This window comes from Sphaeramia orbicularis, chromosome 11 (assembly GCF_902148855.1).
Source record: "Sphaeramia orbicularis chromosome 11, fSphaOr1.1, whole genome shotgun sequence".
NCBI classification, from domain to species: domain Eukaryota; kingdom Metazoa; phylum Chordata; class Actinopteri; order Kurtiformes; family Apogonidae; genus Sphaeramia; species Sphaeramia orbicularis.
In genome coordinates this window covers 107528-131253 of record NC_043967.1, presented here as the reverse complement: position 1 = coordinate 131253, position 23726 = coordinate 107528, and the positions used below count along the sequence as shown (strand labels likewise).

Genomic DNA, 23726 nt, shown 5'->3' with positions numbered 1-23726 from the left:
ATATTAAGTCAAAACTAGTACTAACACAATAACCCCGCAGAATTTTTGAGCATAAAAATAACACATTTACAACATAGTACCCACTACCCATAATGCACTGTGGCAAACATGCCACAGTATATATATTTATGTATAGCCTATCCGTTACACTTTATATAGAGGGCAATTTTAGGTAAAATCAGGTAATACTTAATGTATTGAAGGTATTTGTTAAAAACTACAGCATGAACAGCTCAGACTTTCTGTTTTGATTATTTAATCGGTACAATCGACTTTCACATATTTCTCTAAACATCACAAAAACATGCAGCAAACAAACAGCAATGCCAATGTATGCAAGTGAATAAATGTTGAAAACAAAATAAAACTAATAGCCTAACCAGCTAATCCAACCAAACGTATGTATCCAGTGGCTTCCACTGCATGCACATGTACAGAGTCACTGACAGGTGCACTGACTGGGATTAGAAGTGGATCAAAATGTGGGATGGACGCTTTCATTGACGGATTTTTCATATTTCTTTGTTGCCCGAATTTTCCCAAAGATTTGCCTAAATCTGGGTGGGGGGGCAACTGGGGGGGCAAAGGTTGTGACTGGGAGGGCATTTGCCCCCCCGGTGCCGCCACTGCAACACAGTGCCATAAATCAGTGGTTTTGATAGCGTTTCTATTTTTAGAGTACTGAATATTTGAAATACTGTGGGTAAGCTCAGTTTAAAACATTCAAGGTTGGAGGTTTTAGTCTGACTGTCGTGGTGAAGTCAACTATCGGCCGCAAACGTTAACAGGAAAATAAGTGTTCTACTTTCAAAATAAAACCAAAGTAGTATCATGTGGAGTATCAACCTAGGTGTCTACAGTCAATTATCTATTGAAAATCCATCAATGCCACACTTAAAGGACGACTCCATAACGCGTACATGAGCTTTGCGGCCGTCATTTTACAGCAGCACTGATGCTGTGAGCCTTATTCTGAAAGGGTCGTGTTCCGGAAGTGGTGTGTGCTGTGTGCATTTGACGGCTGTGGGTCAGTGGGATGCGCACAGGTCCAGACAGCTGACGGGGTTTCCAGCCTGACACCTGCGGCAGGATCTGACAGTAATGGATTACCGTCCAGAGGTGCAGCCTGTGGTGGAGGAGCCCAGCCCTCAGATGGAGCTGAAGAAGGGGATGTCCATTTTTATTGACGTGAGTCCCACATTTGTGATCTAATTAATCTAATTAGAGCGCATGCACTTCTTCTGTGACGTGTCGCCTTCAAAGTGTCATTTTATGTGACTTGCCAGTGTCATTCATCATGAAAAAAGACACGGAAACCATGTTTTAAAACCCTTTCCTGCAGGAATTATGAGAACCTTAATCACGATTTTGCCCCGTTTTTTTTTTTTTTTTTTACCCCCCCCCCCCCCCTTCGGAGGACAACTTCCTTTTTAACCCTACAGGGGTTATTTTCTTTTGTTCAGAACAAAAGAAAATAACCCCTGTATCATTAAAGTAAGAAGACAAAATGACACTTCTTCAGCTGTTTCTTTTTAATCCCAGCTTGTGTTTCAGTAACACTCCAACTTTCTGTTGTCATGTTCATCCTTTCCTTCCTACTGCACACACACACACACACACACACACACACACACACACACACACACACACACACACACACACACACACACACAGATGACAGTACAGGGACAGGACCAGACCAGACCAGGGTTCCTCTTTAGGCAGGAAAAAAACAATGCAACTGACATGTTTGGTTTTTTTATGAACTTATTTTTCATGGAGTTGTAAAAATGCCCACTCAGATGAATACCGTGCATTTAATATTTGAAGCCAAGAAACGTGTATTTACTGATACTGTGTAAAAACTATGAAATACAAATGTTTTTAGTGCTGCTAATCTGATGTTTGCTCATATTTAAACATACTCTAATTTTAGTTATTACTCACTTCATGTAGATAATATACAAAAAACAAACAAAAAAAACAAACATGTTAAGAAAAATGATAATTACAATCTAATAACAATCAGCAATTGGTTTCCACTCACACATGTTAGTGCAGATCAGGTTTATCAAAAACAGCAAAGTTACAGTAATGGTCTGAATGCCAGTGTATTATTATGGGATGGTGCATTAGTGTCCACTGTGTTGGCTGATATGGAACTGAAACAACAAAATCCATGAATATACAAGAGAACAGCTGGAGAATAGCTGTCCACTGGAGTGACCACTGGAGTGACCACTGGAGTGACCACTGGAGTGACCACTGTGCATGAAAGGGTTAAATCTAATGAACTCATTTCTCTGCGTGAGTCCATGTTGGATGTGGTGAGGCTTACAGTGCACAGGGCTTGTGTGGTGGAGGCGGTTTGTCTTTCTAGTACAATGAATCCATTTAACAAGCCTGACAAGGTTCAAGGTTTGAGTTGCATTTTACTGACATTAAGGGCAAACATTCATGTTCTTGGTTATGGACTGAAAATATAGCAGTTTAGGGCCAAACTCTCTCAGGAATCTGAATCTGAAATCATTTATCAGCTCACATGTGTTCACAGCTCTTCTTTGTGTCTGTGTTCATATTAAATCAGTCTCAGTGAATCCAAAGGAACTTTGTGTTGGTAAATGACAGTTGTTCAAATGGACAGGATTTCAGTTCTGTTCAACATGTTGATGCTCATATGAACTATGTTTTCAGCTCCAAAATGAACCATTTCAGCACAATTAATGCTATATTTTCATGTCACAAATGGACAAGTTCTATTTGAACTGAATTGAGCTGAAAAACAAATCTTCTCTTCTTTTGGATTCCCCAGTTTTTCTTCCCAGATTCTCTCCTCCATATCACATGTTTTATTTGTACAGGTTCAATCTGGAGTATGGTGCTGATCCATCCTGCTTCTGTTCCACCAATACATACATGAAGAATGGCACACAGCACTGTTTACATCAACACTTTTACAATAAGAAGCATTTTTAGACACAAAGAACAATTCTAGATTGTTCTTTCCTCTTTAGTCTGATGCTAAACTATCCAATAAATAATAGTGCTCCTAGTTTTTGCACAGGGATCATTAGTGTAAACGCTGACATGGCTGCAGAGCATCAGTATGATGGGATCCACAACAACCATGTCACATCCGTCCACTGACACATTTAGTGTTTTTGTGTCAGCTGGGATTGTTTTAGATCCACAATAGCAACATTTATGAAGAAGAGCACAATTAGCAATAGGAAGTCTAGAAGTTTATTCCTAATAAAGTACTGGGACTGACCAGAGCATCATGGGTAATGTCACGTCCGTCCACCAGCAAAAGTTTTCACATACACGTGCTATTCAAAATCCAATATTTATGAAAATAGAGCTTCCACTGTCAGAGAATATCAGTAGTTTGTGCACAAATGGATTAGCATTATTTACACACAGCTCTATGACTTTAGGACAACTGTTTTTTTTTTTTTTTTTTTACAAAAATGGCCACTCATTTGACCCCCTAAGGAAATTTTAGTCGCTATGCAAACTCTTTTGTGGTTTTCAAATCACTGAGCCTTTATTGACACGAGGTTGAAACAAAAACACATGAATTGTGGCCTCTGCACTACTGGATTTAACCATTTAATTTGTGTCATAAATCCAACCTAACATGCTTTCTTCTGTTCATGTGTGAGCTTTGAATCCTCTCAGGAGTCCTTCCTTCCTTCCTTCCTTCCTTCCTTCCTCCACCCCTGGATGGGTTTGGTCTGGGCATCTGAACCCTATTCAGTCAGTCTGAAATTTAAAAAAATAAATCCATGAGGCATTCCTCCATAACATGTGTAAGAGCTGTTTTATTAGTTGAACTCTAAACTGATCTACAGAAGCCTTCCTAAAGGGATTCTGCCTGCTTCCATTGGCTTCATCATTGACAGAACAAGTCCAAATCTGACAAACTGGTGGCAGTTTCAAATACAAATATGCTCCTGTCAGTCGTCCATCCTCCTCAGTCTGGCTCTGCTCCAGGTTTCTGCTGTTAAAGGTACTTTTTCCTTCCATTGTCACCAGTCACTAGTGTCTGCTCCTGGAGGATTCTGTTGGTTTCTGTAAATTGGCTTCAGTCTGGTTTGGACCAACTCTATATGTAAAGTGTTATGAGAGAACTTTTGTTATGATTTGGCGCAATATAAATAAAATTTGATTGATTGATTTGATTGGTTTTCCCCTGTAAGTCACTTTGGAAAAAAGCGTCTGCCAAATGCATGAATGTAAATGTAAAATGTAATATTTGGTTGTTAAAAAAAAACTTGATCTGACTTTAGGAAAGTAAATGGACCTAAATAATCTAAACTAATTGGAGGTGGGCATAATTGATTACATTTTGGAGGTTAGATATTGAAAATTGAGTGAATGCAAGTTTTTTTTTATAATATGTATTTTTTCACAAACTAAAACCTGATGGGGGCAGGGTTAGTAAAAGTAATGATTTGACTGATCTAATATTAGAATAGACTTAACTGTTGGGTAAGGCTTTATTGACAACAGAAAAAGAAAGAGAATGGTGTATAATACATACAGATTTATGATCAGATCAACTCTACATACAGAATTATTAGTCCAGTTCTTACCTAGAAGCCAAAAAATCCAAACTGAATAGTCCCAGGACGTCTTCTGAGGAACTGTCTGATCTGACGTCACTGACTTTGAACTGAAATCACTGAAACTGATCCTCATTCAAAAGGCCAGACCATCAGCTCTACTTCTAACGTTAAAAGTAAGTTCAATGAACATTTACAAGCAGCAGCAGGATTAATATGGGTTTTCAAATGATTAGTCACTGAAAAAGGGTCATTTTTGCCCATTTTTCAGCAAACATCATGTAAAAAGTCACACAAGGACAAGTCATACACATTTTTGGATGTTATATTCAGAAACTACACAATTTTTCCAATAAATTCAACACAAGACACTGCATGAAAGGTATACATTTATTCCACAATATTTTTTTTCACAATAATGTCACAATAGTGATACTCCAAGTTTCAACCTTGTTTCAACCTGACCTAAGGAAGCGAAGGGTTTCAGTGGGTGTTTAAAACTGTACATACTGATAAAAGGCCATAAAAACCAGCCGGATAAAAGAGGCTACATGTTCTCACCTCAAATCATTTTAAAACATAAAAACATGCTGAGAAATCCTTCTCTAAAGTTCCTAAAGATACCTAAAATAACACTTAAAATGTCACTTCTCCATATTTACCAACATGACATGAGATTATGATTAGATGCATGTATCTTGCACAGATGATGAGGGTTTACATTTTAATGCACTTTCCTGTTACACATTAGTGTGAATAATGATGCACCCTCCTGTAACAGTAAATTAGTCTTTTATGTGTTCAGAGGAATACAGAATGGATTGATTTCATTCTAAAACCAGTCATATCAGCCGTTGTCAAACTTCTTCTTGATATTATTACTGTTTGATAATAATATTTTAGATGTAAATAACATATAATGGTACTGATGATTCATTTTATATGAGCTATTTACCATTTAGGTAACATTTTTAGAGCATTGAGAGGTATCATTGAGTAGAGTGAAAATAAATATAATGTCGCATTCAGATAACCTTTAATATTATTACATATGTTCAGGGCCGGACTGAGACTCATTTTCAGCCCTGGAGTTTCATACCTCACGTTAAAATCATGGAATTCTAACCTTACATGTTAGGTCTACACACTGTTCTGCAAAGCCTTGTAATTCAGTGCATTTTCTAAAATATTTCCAATTCAGCGCAAGTAAAGGTTGCTTCACAATGTGGATTTATTTCAACAGTGAGTGCACATCCACATCTCCAACATTATTATTCCTCACAACACAACAATAACAGAATATATTTTTTGTTCTTATAAGTGTTAACATTTTTCAAACCTTTAAAATATTTGAAATGAAATAAAAGAATATGAAAAAATATTAAATAAAAAAAGAATTTAAAAAAAAATAAAGCTTGCTGCACTTTCTAATAACTATCATTTTTGTATCCTCTGCAACAAAAGATTTCCATCACAACTTACTTGTGGTTTGTTCCATCTTTGCCAGTGAAAACTTTTGGTATAGTGAGTGATATGAGGGGTTTGACGAGGATGATCAGAAAAAACTGTGTGTATATCCTGTGACTGAGGGTGAGCAGAGGAACCCCAGAGGAACCCCAGAGGAACCCCAGAGGAACCCCAGAGGAACCCCAGAGGAACCCCAGCTCCCACAGACTCCTGTTCATGTGTGTCATTAGTGGTTCAGGTTGTGCTGCTGAGCTGCTCCTCTGTCATCAGTAGACTCTGCTCTCCCTTTCACACTTCCTCCAGTTTCTCTAGACTCTCCTGCACCTGGATCACAATAAAAAATAATATCTACAGACATTTGGACTTACTGAACCAGTTCAGATCTTTACACTGGCTAAATATGCAGGTTTATTTAATATGACTTTATGCTATTGCCTTTCAGTTGTGGGCTTTGTGTATTTACTGTCTCACTGTTAATGACAAAAACTAAAACAGGTCAGGACTATGGTTTGGGTCTAGACAGTGGTTTTAGTGGAACTACTGCTTGTTCACAGTCTGTTCCAACAGCTCACCTTCTCCTTCCATCCTGACAGGAACAATCCCCTCATCACTACTGGCTCCTGGCTCTGCTTCTGACACTAAAGCACAGTTTAAATGCTCTGAATTCTCAGCACAAACCTTCTGTTTCCAAAGCCTTGGTGTCAGTTTCATTCATGTAGTGCAGAACCATCTCAGATACCTTTCATACTGAACAGGCCTACACCATACTCTTCATTGGAGCCTATTTCTTCTAATCCTCTTCCCTCTCTGATCAGTCCTACCTGCCCACTCTGGACTTGTGGGCTCATGGCTGCTGTCTGCTGCTGGATCTGCTTTCTGACTCTGAGGAGCTACAAGACAAAGTTTCCCACTTCTGTGGCCTCGCATCAGACTATTATTTAAATGACATAACGTTCTGTTCCACGTCACAATGCCACACAATTCACTGACTCCATAATTAACTCACTTTAAAGGTGCTTTACCCGGTTCATCGTCCTCATTAGTTGTTTCCAACCGGAGGTGGTTTTTGTGAAAAAGTTGCAGATTTTGGCACATTTGGCTGCGTTTGCTTCCAGAGCTTTCCTCTTTTTTCATTCTTGCTTCTCCACACCACCCTTGCTCTTTCTATTCTCCATGTTTCAAACAGTAAACACAGCTGAGCATCCACAGCCTACAGAGCACAGATGGTCTGTGCTCCACAGATACAGGACAGAGCTACTAACCTTATGCAAGGACAGATTACGTCAAGGTGCGTCTACTTGCTAGTAGTAATAGTAGTGTATATATATATATATATATATATATATATATATATATATATATATATATATTTATTTATTTTATTTTATTTTTTTTTTTTTTAAAGTGAACTCCGGCCCTCGCGGCCTAAATATTATACCAGCCCACTGGGAATTGTCCTGGTCCTCCTGATTAGCCAGTCAGGCCTGCATGTGTTTACATTTCTAGCAAAATCCCTTTAATGTCCCTGTAGAGAAGTTCAATGTCTACCCAGTATTATCATTAGCAGTCAGCACCAGAACATACATCAGGGCTCATGGACCAACTTCAGATTTTCACATCTCAGAAGGGAGGACCCATTTAAAACAGAGATCAGAGGAAAAAGATGCCTTTATTTTTTGTATATATACACTACTGGTCAAAAGTTTTAGAACACCCCAGTTTTTTTTAGAATTTCAAATAAAATGATGCAGTTGAATGTCTTCAGTGTACTCTGAAATTAAAGCATAGAACAAATAAACAATTGAAGTTAAAAAAGAAGTCATGGAATCAATTTGTAAACCTAAAGGTATTCTAAACTTTGGACGAATCACAGTGTCCGCATTCTGTCTGCAATGGAACTCAGATCTTCTTCAGGCAGTTCTTCCAACTCTGTTGCAGTAGTTCCATACATGTGGGTCACTTGTAGTTCCATACATGTGGGTCACTTGTAGTTCCATACATGTGGGTCACTTGTAGTTCCATACATGTGGGTCACTTGTAGTTCCATACATGTGGGTCACTTGTCGGTGTCTTTGCTTTCACTCTTCTGTCCAGTTCATCCAAACCAGCTCCATGGGGTTTCAGTCTGGACACTGTGCTGGACACTCGGACCATCTTGTCCTTTTTTCTTCAGGTCGTTCTGCCAGAGCTTGGACTTGTGTTTGGGTCATTCTCTGCTGTAGGATGAACCCCTGACCAGCAGAGGGCAGTGCATGGCATATCTGCAGAATGAAACTGTGGGAGCCGTTTGGGTTCAGGGTTTGGGTTCAGGGTTTGGGTTCAGGGTTTGGGTTCAGGGTTCAGGGTTCCTTTCACTGTGGACAAGTCACCGACCCTGGATCCAGCAGAACAGCCCCAGACCATCACACTTCCTCCTCCATGTTTGACAGTTGATGTCACACACTGAGGAACCATCCTGTCACCTACTGGACATAAGGCGTACACCAGTCCTGCAGGATGAACCCAAGAGTTCACATTTGGATTCATCAGTCCATCAGCCCTTCTTCCAGTCTTCACTAGTCTTCTTCCAGTCTTCAGTAGTCCACTGTTGCTGTTTCATGGTCCAGTCAAGCCTCTTTTTCTTATTCTGAAGTCTCAGCAGTGGCTTTAGCTGCAACTGGACCCATCAGACCTGCAACTGGAAGTCTGTTCAGTGTAAACTCATCTGTTCACTCTGTTCAGTGTAAACTCTTCCTCTCTTCCTCCTCCTCTCTCCTCTCTCTTCTTTCAGCTGTTGTCCTGTCAGTCTCCTCTCCTCCTCCTCTATGACCTCCTCTCTTCCTCCTCCTCTCTCTTCTCTCTTCTTTCAGCTGTTGTCCTGTCAGTCTCCTCTCCTCCTCCTCTATGACCTCCTCTCTTCCTCCTCCTCTCTCTTCTCTCTTCTTTCAGCTGTTGTCCTGTCAGTCTCCTCTCCTCCTCCTCTATGACCTCCTCTCTTCCTCCTCCTCTCTCTTCTCTCTTCTTTCAGCTGTTGTCCTGTCAGTCTCCTCTCCTCCTCCTCTATGACCTCCTCTCTTCCTCCTCCTCTCTCCTCTCTCTTCTTTCAGCTGTTGTCCTGTCAGTCTCCTCTCCTCCTCCTCTATGACCTCCTCTCTTCCTCCTCCTCTCTCTTCTTTCAGCTGTTGTCCTGTCAGTCTCCTCTCCTCCTCCTCTATGACCTCCTCTCTTCCTCCTCCTCTCTCTTCTCTCTTCTTTCAGCTGTTGTCCTGTCAATCTCCTCTCCTCCTCCTCTATGACCTCCTCTCTTCCTCCTCCTCCTCTCTCCTCTCTTCTTTCAGCTGTTGTCCTGTCAGTCTCCTCTCCTCCTCCTCTATGACCTCCTCTCTTCCTCCTCCTCTCTCTTCTCTCTTCTTTCAGCTGTTGTCCTGTCAATCTCCTCTCCTCCTCCTCTATGACCTCCTCTCTTCCTCTTCCTCCTCTCTCTTCTCTCTTCTTTCAGCTGTTGTCCTGTCAGTCTCCTCTCCTCCTCCTCTATGACCTCCTCTCTTCCTCCTCCTCTCTCTTCTCTCTTCTTTCAGCTGTTGTCCTGTCAGTCTCCTCTCCTCCTCCTCTATGACCTCCTCTCTTCCTCCTCCTCTCTCCTCTCTCTTCTTTCAGCTGTTGTCCTGTCAGTCTCCTCTCCTCCTCCTCTATGACCTCCTCTCTTCCTCCTCCTCTCTCCTCTCTCTTCTTTCAGCTGTTGTCCTGTCAGTCTCCTCTCCTCCTCCTCTATGACCTCCTCTCTTCCTCCTCCTCTCTCTTCTTTCAGCTGTTGTCCTGTCAGTCTCCTCTCCTCCTCCTCTATGACCTCCTCTCTTCCTCCTCCTCCTCTCTCCTCTCTCTTCTTTCAGCTGTTGTCCTGTCAATCTCCTCTCCTCCTCCTCTATGACCTCCTCTCTTCCTCCTCCTCCTCTCTCCTCTCTCTTCTTTCAGCTGTTGTCCTGTCAGTCTCCTCTCCTCCTCCTCTATGACCTCCTCTCTTCCTCCTCCTCTCTCTTCTCTCTTCTTTCAGCTGTTGTCCTGTCAGTCTCCTCTCCTCCTCCTCTATGACCTCCTCTCTTCCTCTTCCTCCTCTCTCTTCTCTCTTCTTTCAGCTGTTGTCCTGTCAGTCTCCTCTCCTCCTCCTCTATGACCTCCTCTCTTCCTCCTCCTCTCTCTTCTCTCTTCTTTCAGCTGTTGTCCTGTCAGTCTCCTCTCCTCCTCCTCTATGACCCCCTCTTATCCTCCTCCTCTCTCTTCTCTCTTCTTTCAGCTGTTGTCCTGTCAGTCTCCTCTCCTCCTCCTCTATGACCTCCTCTCTTCCTCCTCCTCTCTCTTCTCTCTTCTTTCAGCTGTTGTCCTGTCAGTCTCCTCTCCTCCTCCTCTATGACCTCCTCTCTTCCTCCTCCTCTCTCTTCTCTCTTCTTTCAGCTGTTGTCCTGTCAGTCTCCTCTCCTCCTCCTCTATGACCTCCTCTCTTCCCCCTCCTCTCTCTTCTCTCTTCTTTCAGCTGTTGTCCTGTCAGTCTCCTCTCCTCCTCCTCTATGACCTCCTCTCTTCCTCCTCCTCTCTCTTCTCTCTTCTTTCAGCTGTTGTCCTGTCAGTCTCCTCTCCTCCTCCTCTATGACCTCCTCTCTTCCTCCTCCTCTCTCTTCTCTCTTCTTTCAGCTGTTGTCCTGTCAGTCTCCTCTCCTCCTCCTCTATGACCTCCTCTCTTCCTCCTCCTCCTCTCTCTTCTCTCTTCTTTCGGCTGTTGTCCTGTCAGTCTCCTCTCCTCCTCCTCTATGACCTCCTCTCTTCCTCCTCCTCTCTCTTCTCTCTTCTTTCGGCTGTTGTCCTGTCAGTCTCCTCTCCTCCTCCTCTATGACCTCCTCTCTTCCTCCTCCTCTCTCTTCTCTCTTCTTTCGGCTGTTGTCCTGTCAGTCTCCTCTCCTCCTCCTCTATGACCTCCTCTCTTCCTCCTCCTCTCTCTCTCTCTTCTTCAGCTGTTGTCCTGTCAGTCTCCTCTCCTCCTCCTCTATGACCTCCTCTCTTCCTCCTCCTCTCTCTTCTCTCTTCTTTCAGCTGTTGTCCTGTCAGTCTCCTCTCCTCCTCCTCTATGACCTCCTCTCTTCCTCCTCCTCTCTCTTCTCTCTTCTTTCAGTTGTTGTCCTGTCAGTCTCCTCTCCTCCTCCTCTATGACCTCCTCTCTTCCTCCTCCTCTCTCTCCTCTCTTCTTTCAGCTGTTGTCCTGTCAGTCTCCTCTCCTCCTCCTCTATGACCTCCTCCTCCTCCTCTCTCTTCTCTCTTCTTTCAGCTGTTGTCCTGTCAGTCTCCTCTCCTCCTCCTCTATGACCTCCTCTCTTCCTCCTCCTCTCTCTTCTCTCTTCTTTCAGCTGTTGTCCTGTCAGTCTCCTCTCCTCCTCCTCTATGACCTCCTCTCTTCCTCCTCCTCTCTCTTCTCTCTTCTTTCAGCTGTTGTCCTGTCAGTCTCCTCTCCTCCTCCTCTATGACCTCCTCTCTTCCTCCTCCTCTCTCTTCTCTCTTCTTTAGCTGTTGTCCTGTCAGTCTCCTCTCCTCCTCCTCTATGACCTCCTCTCTTCCTCCTCCTCTCTCTTCTCTCTTCTTTCAGCTGTTGTCCTGTCAGTCTCCTCTCCTCCTCCTCTATGACCTCCTCTCTTCCTCCTCCTCTCTCTTCTCTCTTCTTTCAGCTGTTGTCCTGTCAGTCTCCTCTCCTCCTCCTCTATGACCTCCTCTCTTCCTCCTCCTCTCTCCTCTCTCTTCTTTCAGCTGTTGTCCTGTCAGTCTCCTCTCCTCCTCCTCTATGACCTCCTCTCTTCCTCCTCCTCTCTCTTCTCTCTTCTTTCAGCTGTTGTCCTGTCAGTCTCCTCTCCTCCTCCTCTATGACCTATGACCTCCTCTCTGACCTCCTCTCTTCCTCCTCCTCTCTCTTCTCTCTTCTTTCAGCTGTTGTCCTGTCAGTCTCCTCTCCTCCTCCTCTATGACCTCCTCTCTTCCTCCTCCTCTCTCTTCTCTCTTCTTTCAGCTGTTGTCCTGTCAGTCTCCTCTCCTCCTCCTCTATGACCTCCTCTCTTCCTCCTCCTCTCTCTTCTCTCTTCTTTCAGCTGTTGTCCTGTCAGTCTCCTCTCACTCCAGCTGTTTTCTGTCCTAAACTCTTCTTCTTCTTCTGTTGTGTCTGTGCTTCTTCCAGACCTCTTCTGTCTGCATTTCCAGTCCAGTTTCAGTGCCTTTGGATGCTGAAGGAAACTGGACTGACTGACACCTGGACTTTCTTGGACATTTCTCTGGAGGACACACCTCCATTTTTCCCTCTTCTGATGCTCTGTCTCTCTTCTCTGGTTCATTCCTTTTCCTCTTTTCCATTTTTACAGTACCACACTCCTTTCTTCAGTCCAGTCCTGTTCCAGTCCTGCTCCATGGGTCTGGTACCACAGTGTGTTCCACACTCCTGTTCTGCAGACACAGGGGGTGGAAGGAGTTCACAAATGTTGGGACACCTGCAGGAATTGAACCACCAACTTTCCAGACTTGATCAACCTCCACTGCTGCAGAACTGCTTTCATTTCTTAACCCATTTCTTGTTCGCCTTTTTGTATAATTCTGAAATGTACATTATTTTTCAGTTTTATTTAACCTTACCTGTTTTTTTTTTTTTTCCTCTGGCAGTCCACTCTTACCTTTGTACCATTTACAGCTGTTCATTGGACTGGAACTGCTGGAATTTACAGACAAAACTGGAAAAATTGGGGTGTTCTAAAACTTTGGAGCGGTAGTGTAAATGTAAAAGGAGATGAGGAAAATAGCTACTTTGACAAGCTTCTGTGTGGTGTAGAGCCAGGGCAGAGCTGGGCCCCTTTTTCAGCCGGGGAGTTTCATGCCCAAACCGGCCCACTTTATCCATAGAGGAGGAATTTGAATAAATGAAACAGCAGCAAGCTCTTACAGTGCCTTTGTATTGGGTATAAGTTCAGGTATATGTTGGTAAGTTAACAGAAAACACTTCACTTTAACAATATGTTTAATTCAAATTTAAATCAGATAAAGATTTATAAGGTAAAAAGCTTTGTACAGGAGCAATAAGTTGAAATTAAAATAATTTGAAATTAAAATGGTATTTTTCTTCCCAACAGAGAGGTGCTCTATTGTTAGGTAGTGGCAGATCAAGAAAAAATGGAAGGGGGGGGGGGCACTGTATATACAGATGTGATATCCTTCTCTGAACTGTCATATTCCTGCTCAGCAGGACTGCTCTCTTTGTTTAACAACACAATATATTAGGAATTCAACGGCACTCGGGAAAACTGTACTGTTTGTCTGCACGGGACAATCTGCCCTTATGGACTGAGGGGTTTTGGTTTGGCAACTGATTCTCTCTCTCTCTCTCTCTCTCTCTCTCTCTCTCTCTCTCTCTCTCTCTCTCTCTCTCTCTCCTCTCTCTCTCTCTCTCTCTCTCTGGACATGCATGTGAGTGTGCAGCTCGGGGATGCCCCGCCCCTCAGTGAGTGACAGACAACTCCCACCCACCCGTATTCACGTACATTAGACCTGAAACCTAACCTGTAATTACATGCATTGTCCACAGTTACTCACTTTAAGGGCTTTAATTTTGCCATTGCACCACTACAATATACACTTTAATCTTAATTAACCCTGAAGTTTAGATGTAAACGCCACATCCCGAAAAGTACCAAGACAGTCAGATAACAAATAGGTCAGCCTTTGGCCAACTGAGATTTTTTTTTTTTTTTAGTTTATTTTGAATATGCAACAAAACAAAGTAATCTTACTCAGTCCTTAGAAACAAAACAGGTAGTAAGAAGTCATGGAAAAACACAAAACAAAACTTATATATATACAGTACAGGCCAAAAGTTTGGACACTCCTTCTCATTCTTTGCCTTTTCTTTATTTTCATGACTATTTTCATTGTAGATTCTCACTGAAGGCATCAAAACTATGAATGAACACATGTGGAATTATGTACTTAACAAAAAAGTGTGAAATAACTGAAAACATCTCTTATATTCTAGTTTCTTCAAAGTATCCACCCTTAGCTCTGATGACTGCTTTGCACACTCTTGCCATTCTCTTGATGAGCTTCCAGAGGTAGTCACCTGAAATGGTTTCCTAACAGTCTTGAAGAAGTTCCCACAGATGCTTAGCACTTGTTGGCCCTTTTGCCTTCACTCTGCGGTCCAGCTCACCCCAAACCATCTCGATTGGGTTCAGGTCCGGTGACTGTGGAGGCCAGGTCATCTGGCGCAGCACTCCATCACTCTCCTTCTTGGTCAAATATCCCTCACACAGCCTGGAGGTGTGTTTGGGGTCATTGTCCTGTTGAAACATAAATGATGGTCCAACTAAACGCAGACCGGATGGAATGGCATGTCACTGCAGGATGCTGTGGTAGCCATGCTGATTCAGGTTGCCTTCAATCTTGAATAAATCCCCAACAGCGTCACCAGCAAAGCACCCCCACACCATCACACCTCCCCCTCCATGCTTCACGGTGGGAACCAGGCATGTAGCATCCATCCGTTCACCTTTTCTGCGTCGCACAAAGACACGGCGGTTGGATCCAAAGATCTGAAATTTGGACTCATCAGACCAAAGCACAGATTTCCACTGGTCTAATGTCCATTCCTTGGGTTTCTTGGCCCAAATAAATCTCTTGTGTTTGTTGCCTCTCCTGAGCAGTGGTTTCCTAGCAGCTGTTTGACCATGAAGGCCTGATTCACGCAGTCTCCTCTTAACAGTTGTTGTAGAGATGTGTCTGCTGCTAGAGCTCTGTGTGGTATTCATCTGGTCTCTAATCTGAGCTGCTGTTAATTTGCGATTTCTGAGGCTGGTGACTCAGATGAACTTATCTTCAGCATCAGAGGTGACTCTTGGTCTTCCTTTCCTGGGGCGGTCCTCATGTGAGCCAGTTTCGTTGGAGCGCTTGATGGTTTTTGCGACTGCACTTGGGGACACATTCAAAGTTTTTGAAATTTTCTAGACTGACTGACCTTCATTTCTTAAAGTAATGATGGCCACTCGTTTGTCTTTACTTAGCTGATTGGTTCTCGCCATAATATGCATTCTAACAGTTGTCCAATAGGGCTGTCAGCTGTGCATCAACCTGACTTCTGCACAACACAACTGATGGTCCCAACCCCATCAATAAGGCAAGAAATTCCACTAAGTAACCCTGACAAGGCACAGCTATGAAGTGGAAACCATTTCAGGTGACTACCTCTGGAAGCTCATCAAGAGAATGCCAAGGGTGTGCAAGACAGTCATCAGAGCTAAGGGTGGATACTTTGAAGAAACTAGAATATAAGAGATGTTTTCAGTTATTTCACACTTTTTTGTTAAGTACATAATTCCACATGTGTTCATTCATAGTTTTGATGCCTTCAGTGAGAATCTACAATGAAAATAGTCATGAAAATAAAGAAAATGCAAAGAATGAGAAGGTGTGTCCAAACTTTTGGCCTGTACTGTACATGACTTAATTTGCACATTCGATATAATAATAAGAATATGTCATTGATGTAAACATTGAACAGTTTTGGTCCTAAAACGGACCCCTGGACAACACCACAAGAAATGCCCAGATTTTTGGATGAGTACTGTCCCATTTTTACATATTGAACCCTCCCTGCCAAGTAGCCTCTTAGCCACTCCCCAGAACCCCCCTGATACCATACAGTTGAATTTGAGTGTGACTGAGTGATCGATTGTGTCAAAGGCTTTTTTCAGAGTGATAAAGATTCCAACTGCATGTTTTTGTTTTGTTTTTTTGGTCCAAAGCATTTGTGATTCCTTCTGTTGCTTCAGTTATTGCGAATGAGGTGGTTGTTTTAGCTGTGAAACCATGTTGACCCCGACTGACTGTCTGATGTTTGTTGAGGACCTTTTCTAGTCAGGAATTAAAGAGTTTTTGTAAAATTTTGGAAAATTGCTCAGCAGGTAATGCTTCGGACTGCGAGGCGGAACACAGGGGTTCATTTCTTGATCAGAGCAGCACTTTTTTCTGCAGATTTTCAAACGGGGGCACAGTGCCAAGGGTTCCAGTGGGTAAATCCACTATTGTTAGGTTTACACTAAACTGTCCAGTAGCCTCACTGTCCTTTAACCTGGCCTTTCTGGGCTCCACCTGGCCTCTTCCTGCCCTCCATCACCACTGACTGACACTTCATGCTATTCTGTTGCTATATTTAATTTTACTGCTCCAGAAAAATGACTCATGGGCCCAACCAACTTTAACATTTGGAAGGGAAGAATTCCCTCAGATGGTAGAACCCATCTAATCTAGGGCTGGGAAAAAAAAATCAATTTGATCAATTTTGGATCGATTTTATTTTAATTTTGCGTTAATAGTGGATGACACTGATTTTTCAGAGCAGGACCGTGAGTACCTGACCCAGGTACCACAGATCCTGAGGCGTGGTGGGCTCTGTTGGGGCTCTGTTGGGAGACAGGGCATCTCCATCTTGCTTGTGACGGTTCTGGCGTGGGAGGGGCATGGAGGAAGGGTGGGGAGAACACCTCACAGGAAGTTGTCCCATCCTCAAACGCAGTGCGGAGGAACTGGCTGCCTGGACTGTCTGGTCAGCGGAGGCTCTCCAAGGCAGGTCATGGAAGCCGGTTGTTCTAGGAATATTAACTTAGACTTTCACTTTGGACCACTCGACAATCACAGACCACTACCCTCTCCCCCCGCTCGGACAGTTACGGGCCACTATCCACTATCCCCTTCTGAGACAATCACGGACCGCTACCCACCCTGCTCCAACAATCATGGATGGACCGCTAACCCCCCCAATGACAATATTATCCCCTTTTACACAGCACTTCTGTTGTGGGAATATTTTGCCTTTATTCTGAAACAATGTCTGTGTAAATAAAAGGGGGGGATCGTTTGGTCCCACCTTTAACACAGCTTTGTAATGCCTCTGGAGGTAGTAACAGAGCTGAAACTGTAGCAGCCCTTGGCATCAATGAAACAGCGTAGAGTTTGACTGGTACAAATCTTTATTTCATCATTGAGCACCATGAAACGAAAACACGAACATTTGTTCACAAGTTATTTTGCAAAGTTTACTTAGATTACATTTTCTTTAAAGCACAGACATTATTACAATAAACAAGACATATTACTCATAATTAAAATTGTAATTTAATACACACATATTTCAAAGAAAAGAACAAAACATGCCACTACGATTAATTACCTCATACCTTGCTCCGCCTACCAAGGGTGCAAACTCCTCATTCATCCAGTGAATGGTAATGGGTATGCAAACCAAAGTGCGCTTTGACAAAAAAAAAAAACCCAAAAAAAACCACCCATTCCACATGAATATCAAGCTTCATATTTGTTCAAAATAACATGTCAAACAAATCAAACTCACATGTTCTTTCTGCTCTCGTCACTTCTGTGTTCAGCACAGTCCTGCTCTGCTCTGTATGGCGACCCAAATGCATGTGGCAAAACAGGTGTGAGCCAATCAGCCTCATTTATCCCAAAAGGGGGTGTGGCCACAATAAAACTGAATGGAAAGAAAATCCAGCAGAAACCAAAATAAAAAAGCAACATCTAAAATAGTAAACCTGTCAGCCCACCACTAACATGGATATCACAAGTCCATGAAGACTGTCCCACAGGGCAGACCACATGCTTTGCTTGGCTGTATATAGCACACATGCTAGTTTTCAACACCAGTCCGTAGGTGGCTTTTCCAAAATGCAGAGCATGTCATCAACAATAAGAAATGAAACAAGCAAAATGCATGATCACAACAATAATAATAAAAATAGGAATAATGGTCCATGTCTATACACGTAAGCACTGTTGATTCTACGATATAAATGTCACTGCCTGTACTCTATCCCTAATGGTTCAATAAATCAATCATTAAGGAATATGACGTGCTTTCGTCAGGAAGTATATAAACAGTATTTAACATTTATTCTCGTAGACCCTATTGACAGAGAAATTCAGGTTCACAGAAAAATCACAGCTTATCAATTAATTGTTAATCGATCGACAAGGTCAACCAAGTCATGGTTAATTAATTAACCTCCTAAGACCCACTGTCCACATTTGTGGACAAGAGTTTCAGAACTATATACAAAAAAAAAAAAAAGAAGAAAGAAAAGAAAACTGTCCACCACCACAAAGGACATTCCATAAACATTTTAAAAACTGCATCTGAAAAAACTGTTGCATCATGATGTTTCCAGTATAGGCACTTATTTAATAAAAAACAGAAAAAGCTGGTGCTTTGTTGACATTTCCTGGGTCTGAGGAGGATAATTAATAATTTGCATCCCTAGTTGAAACCTATATCCATGTGTGTAAAGAGAGTCTAAGTATGTTCAGGATGTTCCCATGTGCTCAGACATGAAGACGTTCAAGTGGGCAGTGCCATTTTCAGTGTGTGTCCAGGCTTTATAAAGCTGTCCCCGCCACGCCGCCTTTCATCTCCTTTGGACTCTGGGACAGCATTATTAATTATTCAATATCACACTGCGCTTTAGAGTGTGATTGATGAGCTACACACACACACACACACACACACACACACACACACACACACACACACACACTTCTTTTCACTTTGATGATGTGACTTACAATTTTTCTGCCTGTTTCTCTTTGCAGATTTTACGGAGAGCGGATAAAAACGGTAAATATGGCAGCACTGAGCATCAGCTCCTCACACACTCACTGGTCTGTCTGTGGCATGAGTTCAACCCCTCATCCTGAGTGTGTGAAAACACATGGACTTTCTCAATTAAATTCTGATCATGCCTCGCTGCTGATACTCTTGTCAGTTTCCATGACAACAGGAAACTGACCATGCCCAGCAAGGTTCAGAATCACAGTGTTAATGAAGAAAAACATTTTGCACTCAGCTAGACACTTTTACCACGGCAGCCAGTACTTTATGTCTCAGACTAGTATTTTCTCACCTACTCTGCTATTTCACAGCAACCAAAGATTCAAGTCACCAAAGACTGTAGAGACAGCACTAGTCAGAATGTAGGCTGTCATCAGTGTTCCTGTTCCTCAGTCTTGGACTGATATGAGTATCAAGGGTAGAATCCTTTCCTGTTTCTAAATAGACTTCCTTACATTTATATGTATATATCAGTCCCTCCAGAAAAATGCAATTATGCGATCACATAACTCAATGCATAATCAAGGAAATAGCGCACATTATGCGGGGGTCTGCATTTTTTCCAAAAGGGTGCATATTAGCCGCAATAATAGCATATTTCCATGCAAAATACACAAACTATGCTGGAATTGCATGATTTGATAATCCATAATCCCCACATTTTCCTGTAAAAAGTTTTAAAAATGTTAGATTGTAACTTGACACGGGTAGTGATGTAGTATGTAATGCGCAAGGTCATTGGCTCGCACGTCCACAGAAGGCAAACTAACTGGAAGCCTCAGAAAAAATCCTGCAAGATGATGAAAAATGCAGCTCATTTGCTGATAAAATATCTGCAAAAACAGAGCAGACCAGTACCCTGATGTCCTACGCAAAAGCAGGGGCATACTATTTTACACCCCATTCAACTGTATGTTGGAATATCAGGGAAACTTGACCCTGGAGAACCACTTTTCCAGCACGAAACATTTGAAAATAGTTTGTGCTGCAGTGATAATAATGTTCTCTGAACAGAAAGGCTAGAGTTGCCTTGAAACAGACGGCCTGTTCTACCTGACGTTTGTGAAGCCGGAAGCAGTTATTTGATTTTTGTCACTTGTGACTCAGAAATGCTAAAGCCATGTTTGAGCCATGCTCAGAAAAGCAGATGGGAGTTTTCCTTAACAAAAGATGTTCTGAGGGCAGAAACTGTTGTGATTGGTCCAATCAAACAACCAATCAAAACAGAGGAGAGGCGGGAGAAGTAAGCGCTAAGCAGCTAACGGTTCTTGCTAGGATCATCATTGTTGTGGATTGAAGGCCCTGTGTTCTTCATCGCGGGAAGGTACGTTTATTTTCCAGTGAAATGATAGTGTGGAATAAAATAGCGTGGAAGTGCTCAGTTCACAGGAAAAGTGATCGTACATTTTTGTGTGTGTGTCCATTTTCTTTACTCAGTAGCTTGCGTACTAATACTGATACAGTTAGCTTAAACACAGCTCTGTATGCTCATTAGCATTAGCTAGCACCAAGTAGAGGTAGATTCAGCCATTCTTAAATTTGTCTCTGGGCATTTGATAGTCAAATAAATTTGATAGCCCATGTTTTACCCACAGAATCACTACATTTCTGTGTCCTTGTTTAATGTAATTGTAGTATTTATAGCAGTCGTTTCAGAAAAATATTCTACATTCATCTCATATTGCTAATATGTTAATTTGTCATTAAAAACCACAAAGTCTAGAAAAGTTGAGATTTTACCCATGATGTATTTCATTGCACTTGGCACACTGTTTAAATATATTCAGTGAATTTTCACACATTTTCAGGCAGACCCTGGGACAGCTGTTGGCTGCTGTGGAGGCCGATCGGACGTCCTGTGACCTGGACACTGATGGCTTAACTCTGCATATCTTGAAAATTTACTATCACTTTTCCTGTTTACTGAGCACTTCCACACTGTTATTCCACACTATTATTCATTCATTATCCGAACCCATCTCTAAGTCACAGGGGTCGCTGGAGCCTATCCCAACTACTTTTGGGTGAAGGCGGGGTTCACCCTGGACATTCCACACTATTATTTCACTGGAAAATTTGGGGGTGGCCATGGCTCAGATGGTAGAACGGGTCGTCCAATAACCGAAGGGTTGGCGGTTTGGATCCCACTCTGTCCATGTGCTGTTGTGTCCTTGGGCAGGACACTTCCCCTCCTTGCCTCCAGTGCTGCTTCTCACACTGGTGTATGAATGTGTGTGAATGTTTGGTGGTGGTGGGAGGGGCCACGCTTCTGTCAGTCTGCCCCCCCCAGGGCAGCTGTGGCTACAGATGTAGTTTACCACCACCAGAGGGAGAATGTGAGAGTGAATGAAGAATGGATCCTCTGTACACGCTTTGAGTATGCGTTCATAGAAAAGCACTATAGAAATGTAATCCATTATTATTATGGAAAATAAACTCACCTTCCTGAAGAACACAGAGCCTTTAATCCACAACAATGATGATCCTAGTGTAGCAGTTATGTCGTAATAAGGTAACCAATGAATAAATGTTGTCATAAATAAAAAGCATCAGTTCATAATTGATAAATCAAAACCAATTCATTCTGTGGACATACATTACCAGTGAATAATACATTGAAAAAGGTATTCACAGCAATAATTCAACTATTGTTCAACTGCAATTGTACCACAGTGGTTTGTTATCATAAGCCAACCAAATACAAATGAATGGGAGGCAGAAGCACAATCCGTCACATTGCATTAGTGTAACATAGCATTAGCGTAGCATAGCCTGCTAACGGTCAACAACAAACAGACTCACCAGTTCCTTGTTATATCTGTCACACAGTGGGATTAAACAGCTTCTCCTCCAGAGGTGGGTGAGGTCTGAAGATATACAACGCATTGCTACACATTAGAATAGTTGACAATCGAGAAAAAGTGTACAAACATTTGTGGAGATAAACCTGTTGCAGCTGCTCCATGTGCTTCCCCTCACGCCTCCGACGGGGAATGGACACGACAGCTTGTAAGAAGCGCTCTGAGGTACACGACTGGTTGAACGTCATCTGGTGATGTGATGACGTTCAACGTTTGACGTTACATTCTTGAACATAATTGAAAGTATTGTCACGTGATCGGCAGATGTGTTTTAACCACAGACACCCACACTACTACTAAACTGAATTTTAGAACCCGTAGATTTTGTCAGGGCAACACTAGCGAAATTCCCATCTGCCTTAAAAAATCAAGAAGAACAAAAACATAACCAGCTCTTTCTGTGATGTAGTAGATGCTTACGTCTTGTATCTTTGCTTATCATAGGATGTAATTAAACATTTTTCCATTTAGTAGTGGCCTAGTTAGAACAGGGTGTGGGAGAAGAATCTGTTTTTGGTCCAACGGTTTGAAGGTCCCATGGACTACTGGTGTCAGTTGGCATCCATCCGTCGTCCGTAAACAAAGAACCTTCTTTTCCGAAACTGTTAGCCAGAATGACTTGATATTTGTTGTGGAACATCTTTGGCCTAAGGTCTACTGATGTTGTTCAAATAATTGGGAAATACTGATTTTTTTAATGAATTTTTGAAATTTTTTAAGTCCCCATTGGTTTATAATGGGACACATTTCAAAGTGCTATAACTTGAAAACAGTTGAACATATTGATATAATTAGTATTGGCAATAGATAAGAAATCATATATAGGCTTTCATTTGGTGCCATGACCTTTGACCTTGAGTGACCTTGAAAGGTCAAACAAATGTCAGTTAATGTTTTTAAATATGCTGTTGGACTACAGAACCCTTGGTCCAATTTTTTTTTTCCATTTAAATGCATGTCGTTCCATTTTTGCACGTTTTCGCAACTTTACACAATTTTTTGCAAATTCGCGCAATTTCACCGCATAAAATCACATAAAAACCCTGCATATTGCATCATGTAATCAAAGATTTTGCACGCATTTTTCTGGAGGGACTGAGGTATGGTACAAATAAGCATGGATCATTCACAGGCAAGTGTTTCTTGTGTTTGTTGAAAACATATGTGTGTTTTGAAATTTTATTTAATTCATTCTATTTTGGTGTTCTAAACACAATACCATACAACAGCATGTTTATGTCAGCTAGAAGGAAATGACCAGAGGCCTCTGTGGATCCCAAAATCTCTTCATATACATCATATATATGACAGTGTTGACGACATGGGAACATGTTCCCTGAGACATTTTGCACACTCTGGTGTGATGAAAGAAAAAAACCAAAAAGTCCAAGTCTTTAATTCTGTCTTACATGTGGAAGGAGGGCAACAGCAGCTTTCTAAACCAGCAGGTCATGAAGTCAAAGTGGGTCACAGTCTTGTTCATAATGGGTGGTGTGTGACAAAACCACAGAAAAAACAACAAAAACAACAAATGTGTACTGATCTGATTGAATGTTCTTGGTCTTTTGTTTTTTGGTGTACCTGACAGATCAACAGTAGTTTAAACACATTCCTTTCTCTGCAGCTGAAATACTGACACTTGTGTAAAATGAAACTAGAAGGACTGATTCAACGTCAGCTGTCTCAGCTTGTCTTGAATTTTGCTGATGCATGTGGGTTTTTTTCTCAGCTATATGACCCTGTTTTGGTGAGCACAGGGTTAACTTGTGTAGGCGGTGCTTTTCCTCAGTTCGTCCTCTCTTCAGTGACAGTGGGCTTTGCGTGGTGGACTCCCTCACTGCTGCTTTGTTGAAGCCCCCTTCACACATATGTCCTCTTCATAGGTCTTTTGCACTTACACACTATCTCACTATACTTTCCATCATCATATGTTATTAAATATGTTATACTGTTTTTAATTGGCCAAATTATCCTAAGTTATACTACACACGCATTTATACATGACACATATTACATACAGTGATCATTTGAAGTGGGGATTTTAACACACCTCTAAAACCATCATCATTCTCCTTTCAACTCTTCTCTGTTTTATTTTCAAAACACTTATTAATGTTGTTTTCTAACTTATATGCAACAATATATTATCATACGTGTCTTCAT

General features: G+C 42.0%; 1 protein-coding gene across 1 annotated transcript in view; it reads left to right on the top strand.

Moving 5' to 3' along the window:
* Nucleotides 1-1101: 1101 nt before the first annotated feature.
* The window catches only part of necab1 (N-terminal EF-hand calcium binding protein 1), a 50507-nt gene continuing 27882 nt past the window's right edge, over nt 1102-23726 (top strand). The window contains exons 1-2 of the mRNA XM_030147986.1: nt 1102-1188; nt 18684-18708. Coding sequence (XP_030003846.1) covers nt 1102-1188; nt 18684-18708 — 112 coding nt within the window. The remainder of the gene's footprint in view (nt 1189-18683; nt 18709-23726) is intronic.